Source organism: Sinocyclocheilus rhinocerous, unplaced genomic scaffold (assembly GCF_001515625.1).
Source record: "Sinocyclocheilus rhinocerous isolate Xijiao unplaced genomic scaffold, SAMN03320098_v1.1 scaffold285, whole genome shotgun sequence".
Lineage (NCBI taxonomy): Eukaryota > Metazoa > Chordata > Actinopteri > Cypriniformes > Cyprinidae > Sinocyclocheilus > Sinocyclocheilus rhinocerous.
Window position 1 is genome coordinate 1,731,047 of NW_015630288.1, and position 6,773 is coordinate 1,737,819.

At 35.8% G+C, this 6,773-nt stretch overlaps 2 protein-coding genes across 3 annotated transcripts in view; one reads left to right on the plus strand and one right to left on the minus strand.

Annotated features, from left to right (window-relative positions):
• Positions 1–430, plus strand: part of LOC107739992 (smoothelin-like) — a 74,500-nt gene extending 74,070 nt beyond the window's left edge. For both annotated transcript variants that reach the window (XM_016552261.1, XM_016552263.1), the window contains one exon: positions 1–430. This exon is cut by the window's left edge and continues 1,061 nt beyond it. The gene's annotated coding sequence lies outside the window, so the exon portion shown is untranslated.
• Positions 431–869: 439 nt separating this feature from the next.
• selenom (selenoprotein M) lies at positions 870–4,872 on the minus strand. Its single transcript, XM_016552266.1, has 5 exons — positions 4,679–4,872; positions 3,787–3,822; positions 3,603–3,637; positions 2,470–2,548; positions 870–1,559 (listed from the first exon to the last, which is right to left on the minus strand). The coding sequence occupies exons 1-5, from the start codon at positions 4,775–4,777 to the stop codon at positions 1,347–1,349; spliced, it is 462 nt and encodes a 153-aa protein (XP_016407752.1). The 5' UTR covers positions 4,778–4,872; the 3' UTR covers positions 870–1,346.
• Positions 4,873–6,773: the final 1,901 nt, after the last annotated feature.

Here is a 6,773-nt window from a genome sequence, read left to right on the forward strand (position 1 = left end):
ATATATATATATATATATATATATATATGTGAATAACCCTAGTCTCGAGTCAATTTGAGAAGAATAATATTTTAGCAGTAAATTCACCTGAAAAGGCTAATAATGTTTATATATTTGGTTCTAAAGATGGTTGTAGTTTTAATGACTGCACATAATTTAATTTTGAAGACGAAACACAGCTACTGCAGAAGCCACGCCAGAGAGTGAGTGACTTTGCTTGGTACTTGAAGGTTCCATGAGTAGAGCTCATTAACATTCATTCACACGGAAAGGTGAACATTAACATTATAATGTTTGTACACACTCATTCAAAAACTATTGTTCACTCAGTATTTCCCTACACCATGGTTTTGTATAGTAATCATTAAAACCATAAATGACACCAAAAATGTGTTCGTCATTTATTGCATTTTCTGAAATAGGGAATCAAAAAGATTTATAATCATGAGTGCAACAAGACTTTACAATGAGCTCAGTGACTCAAGAAGATCATTTTAGATAAATTACTTTAAATGTTTTATTGATGGTAGAAAAATGGCCAGATAAAATTGAGGCAGATGTATAGATCATTATTTTTTTTAAACAAGTCGAAATTATGATTAGATGAGCCACATTTGTAGCCATTGTCTTATATATGTGCATGTGACCACATCAATTGAATTTTATATCTTGTTTAGTTTTCGCAATGTTTTACACTTTTACTGCTAAATTTTTTTTTATTATTAATAATGTCATTACTGAACATTGGTCTTTTACCATGATTTCACAACTTTCAAGACTTTAAAAGATACATTAACTTTTTTCCCCAGACTTCCAGGGCTCTATACTTTTTCATAATTTCTTTTGTATAATAATCAAAAAAACACTCATTTGCTGTGATGTTTAAGCCATTTATTTTCTCAGTGGTACCTTTATGCTCCCACAGTCTGTTTGGAGGCCTGATTTGTGCCCATGAGAACAGAGATCATCAGTCCGCAGCCAGTCTCAGGCTTTTACAGCTGTGGACATCATTAATGTCCCCTTTGGACAGAAATAAGGTTCTGTACAGAACAGTGAGAGCAAACAACCATTACAGTTCACTGCCACAAACATAAACTACTCGCACACTTGTAGGCTCTCACACTCACACTGAATTTCTAAATACATATTTTCCAATCAGTGTTTGAACGCCGTAACACCACTCAAATCAAGTTGCTGAATGTGTGTTGACAGTAATATAACAATAATGTGGCCACATTAAACTCTGAAGAGAGCTCGTCTGGCTCTGTTTTAGTTCTCACGGTAATTGTAAATCAAGTAGGTCTCGCACCGCTAGCGTCCCACCGCCATCGCTCTTACATAAGGGGTTACAAATCTGTGTGCTGGGAATCGGCCTCTGATTGGTCAGTATCAGTCTTAGCGGGCGGGCTGGTAGATTGGCCCTCAAAGGGACTGTCTTCCGCTGGAGCGAAGCGGAACTCCTCTGGCACTTGGTCTTCGGGATTCTCTTTTTTATAAAAGCCCAGTGTTGCCAAGAGTTTGTTAATCTCAGTGCGAGTCATTTCAGATAATGGGATTCTCTGAAACACAAACACAGCTCAGTTTAGAAGTATGAGATAAGAAAAAAAGAAATGCATAGGTTATAAGGAAGAGTGCATCACATCAGTTCTTAACAAGTGCTAAAAAAAAATTATAATCCCATTTATAAGAATGAATCTATTGAAACTGCAGTTAACTTTTGTCCCATCTAGTGGTTAACAATAAAACTGCATGGGTCTAGCGGTTTTGGTTGTGCCTCGACTCTGCGTGGATGAATGTGATTCGAGACAACGGTGATACAGGACATCTATTTATTTGGGACATTACCGTTTTTTTGTTTTGTTAGTCCCTGGAGGTTTGTCGTTTTGAAAGATCCATGGTCATTTTCTCCTTGTTCTTATAACAACAAAACCTGACGCACTGCCATTTGTCATATGCACGCAATTTCCCGCGAAATCCGACCCGACAGCTCTAACATGTAAATCTTTATTTTAAACCTTAATCATGTTAGATGCATACTGAATTTAACGCGGGTCAAAGCGAGTCTGATGACTTGCAGTCTTTAGTATGGCAACTTTCACAACTGTTTTATGAAGTTTAATACATAAATTGTGTGTCTGAAAGGGAAACTCCTACAAATGCATATGCAATAAAGTCAGCCACAAAATAACTCCGTCCATGCCTTTTCAGTGCTATTTTTTCACTGCATGTCTTTAGTAAAGTCTGACTAATGCCAAAAGAGGGATCAATGCAGCAGACATATCATGTAAGTGGCAATTTCCAGAAAAGACTTCTGACACTTTGGTGAGGGTTGCACTTGAGAGAATTAACCAAGTGCTTGTGGTTTTTCTACACTGGAGTAGAAATGGTAGTCTGAGGTTGCTAATCCTGGTTTAAAAGGACGTTAAAATTATAACTACAAATTGTTAAGCATTGACACATTTTACTTACATCTAGTTCTTCATAGTAGTGGTTGAGAAGGACGAGTTCAGGGTCGGCCCCAGGAATGTGCTTCATCACCATGTTGTGGCTGAACGGATGAACATTAAGGATGTACTAAACACTTAAAGCTGACTACTGCCTGACAGATATCAGAAATAAGTGTCCTGAGAATTACACACGGTTCTGTCCCAGCCTTAGATTCAATTAAGGTGTCAATGTATAGATTTGCATTGCAGCTGAACAAAGAAATGGTTGAAAGGTGAAGGATATGTGGATACACCACTGGATATCACATGACAATGACCTGAACAGCTGAAAGTTAATCTGTTTTAAAGCTGTAACCCTGTAAAGGTTTCGTTTTTTTTTTTATTGAATTACAGAACAGACTTCTGTCCCACCACAGAAAGCATGGTAACCTTAGCTGAAGCTGGATGTTGTAGCTTGAGAACTAGAGTAAGAGCTGCAGCAAAGACACAGAATATAAGTCTGGAGGGAAGTGAAAAGTGAGAAGGGAGTGGAAACAGTGCGAGACAAAAGATTGTAAAAAGATACATTTAAGAATGAAAGGTGCAGTTATTGTTTTCTAGATGTATACGTATATTTTAGATTAAACATAAGTTGCCTTTACAACATTAAGGAGACTTAATATTTTGAATATATGAATGCATACATAAACATGAATACTGATTAAATGGGGGAAAAAAAAAAAAAATTCATGTTTATTCATTAATGCAGCATTTTGTTACAGTAAATGTCTTGACATTTCTAGTCCTCTATAATGACAATTCAAAATATGATGGAATAAATGATCAATTTATTAATTTGAAAAAAAAATCTATTTACAAACTGACAAATGAGACATTTAAAATTATTTCATGTTTTAATATGTAGATAAATGTATCATAATAAATAATCATCCTAAAAGCAACGTTTAAATTGCAATAATAAAAAAAGAATCTGTCAATTGCTTAATCCAATTTTTATTGTTATATTTAACAACACTTTTAAATATTAATTAAATAAATTTTTCAAAAATGTCAATTTGATGGTCAGTTTGTAAAGTGTTTTTTTTTTATTTTTTTTATCGACATTCTTGTTTTCCATAACCGATTGACTGGTCATCAGGTGATTTTAAAGGATACTAAAGAGGAATGTCCTGGGTCACAAAAGCCTTGACCTGTTATGAATTGAGAGGAGAAAGAAGTAAATAATACAACATAACCAGATGAGCTAATGTGAAGTTTCCAGTAATAGTTTTCATTACCGTTGTTTGTCTAGAGAACATGAATATCACAGTGATGATATATGAAGTGAATGTAAGCTTACCTCCCTCAGCCTATTCAGCTGTCATCCACCACATGTCTGGAGAAAGTTGAGAAATAAGATATGTAGAAACAAATAAAGTACACTTCTAGTCACTAAATGTTGCATAAAGTAAGAGATTTTGAACAAACAGTTGAGTGAATGAGTCAATGACTCAAAAGGCAATCACTTGTCATCACCTAATAGTGTAGGGTGTAATTTTCAGAAAGAGTCAATCTTTACCACAAATACACAGACTCAATATCGGTCTCAAACGCAAAATGAAAACAGTGAAAGTCTCAGTGCCGTTGGAGTTTATATCAGCACTCAACCAATTAAATTCAAAGACCAGAACTGTTGTATAATGTTTAATTGTTTTTCTAAGAATATGTTCTATTTTTGGGGTATTCAATTGTTTTCTTAAAGATTTTCCTCAGGCTAGACCTAACTGACTTTTATTTTGACATGTGAATTTCATACAGACTTATATTTTGACATTTAATTTTAACTGAATTCTGCAGCAAAACCCTGGTTTCATTTCGGTGTATCATTCACTAAACTCCTAAACATTAATCCATACACAAACACTCAAGTTTATAAAGAGTAATTAAAAGCCTTAACTAAAAAGCTAGTTGAGCCATTACCAATCTCTTATTGTTCACCATTGAGGCAACACAAATTTACAACTGCTATTTCCTGAACGTCTCCCTTACTCTAGGGATTAGCCTACACATTCATATAAAACAATGCGTACAAACGTCGGAGCTTTGCCAATTCAAACAAACGACGAGTTACACAAGCAGGTTACAGTACGTTAAGTGTTTTCAGGTAAATTCTCATGATTGCAAGCCGAGTATCTCTGAGTCTGAACGCATCACTCGCTGGAGATTGAAGCGGAATGAAGGGTTTCACTCACCTCCACTCTGGCTCTCGCTAGACCATTGAGTTTTTTCGTGTCCACTTCATATGATAAGATGACGGAGGGAAACAGGGCAGTGAAGATCAGCGTCCACATGCTGCCGGAGACGATGCTCGAGCTCGAGGTCAAGCCGTCCGCTCTCCACGCTGACTCTGCCACGTCACGGCGCTCATATTGCGCTTTCTCTTTTTTTCTTGCTGTTTTTGAAGGGAACTGCTATCGCTATCTAGAGGCAGAGAGAGAAATTCCCCATACGTGTGAAATGGGTTTAAACGGGACTACGGATTTAGTGATAAAATGATACAATTTCAGTGTTTGCTCTGGGTTTGTGTGACAGCCTATTTCATAAACTGAAGATTTACCCATACATGCATACACTAAGATTTAGAAAATACATAGCCTACAATAAATAAAATATAGGCCTACGTAATATAGGCTACAAATGGTATAAAACATGCAGATGTTTTAGAGTACACCTGTTCCACGTTTAAGTCATATTCAGTTTGGTTTGCAAACCTTGCAGACAGATTTGAAAGAAATTAACCTAAAAATGGAAAATTGCTTATTCACCCTCATAGATGTCATCATAGATGTAGATTAACTTCTCCATGGGAACAAATTAGAAGAAATTCAGCAGTATATCACTTACTCACCAATGGATCCTCTGCAGTGAATGGGTGCCGTCAGAATGAGAGTCCAAACAGCTGGGAAAAAAAAAACAATAATCCAAGCAATCCACACCACTCCAGTCCATTAACATCTTGTGAGGTTAAAAGCTGCATGTTTGTAAAAAACAAATCCATCCTCAAGATGTTTTAATGTTAAATCATACCATCTGGCCATGTTAAAGGGGTCATATGATGCTGCTAAAAAGAACATTATTTTGTGTATTTGGTGTAATGAAATGTGTTTATGCGGTTATTGTAAATTTTGATTTCATGGTAACATATGTGACAAACTAATCATATAAGCGGATGAATGTAGACTATACACTTTATTGGGTGCAATTAATTGTATTTTTTTTTTGCACTGTAGTTGTTCTTTAGCTTTGCATCTTTCTTCTGATCCCCTTTTCTATAGTCAGATGTTAAAAAACTTATTTGGGATGATGGGAGACTTTGTAATATCTGTAGAAATAAAAAAAAATTGACATCATATGACCCCTTTAACGCTTAAATCCACCCACATATTTGTTTAGAACTGTTTTTGACTGTTTTGGCTTTGTAAACAGTGCTTGATCTGTGCATATCTCTCTCCTGATTCCTTCCAGACAACCTTTTCAGAAACAGCAAAATTATTTAGCCGGAAGTCAAAAACATCTTAATGATGGATTTGTTTCTTACAAACATGGAGCTTTTCCCTTCACAAGATGTTAACTGATGGACTGGAGTCATGTAGATTACTTGGATTATTGTGATGTTTTATCAGCTGTTTGGACTCTCATTCTGACGGCACCCATTCACTGCAAAACATCCATTGGTGAACAAGTCTGATTTGAATTTTGGAAAAGTCATATTATGTGAAACATAACATAGTATGTCTACAGTAACGAAGTGTGATGCTACAGGCGAACCTTGTTTGGACTTCTATAGCTCTTTGGACAAACATCCACATAGTGGTGTTTTAAATAGACATGGGGTCTATTATCCTGACACTGAACTGCTGTGTCATTAAGGAGTTTTCTGGGTTCACTCTGCCTGAACATCTCTCAAATACAAATAAGGTTTTGGAACAGCCTTCTTTTTCATTGTATCCTAGGCAACCTCTTATCATACTGACTGTAACTCAGTACACATTCAACATGCTGTAGTTGCAGATGTCATTTGTAGCATTTTTATTCTTAATCTGTTGTACAATGAATTGTTAAAGATTACACATAGTTCAGTTGGTCACCTTAAAGTCAGCATGCATGAAATGGAAGGTATGACAGATTTTACTACCATATTGTGATGTAATTCTGAGTGAAACAAGAAAACGGCATGGGCTGGGACTTGGTTATTATCCATCGGTTGTTGAATGGATGGTAAAAGTGAATGTTGCATATTGTAATGTAATGATTTTAACTGATCTGAATGCAACTGCGTAACTGCAT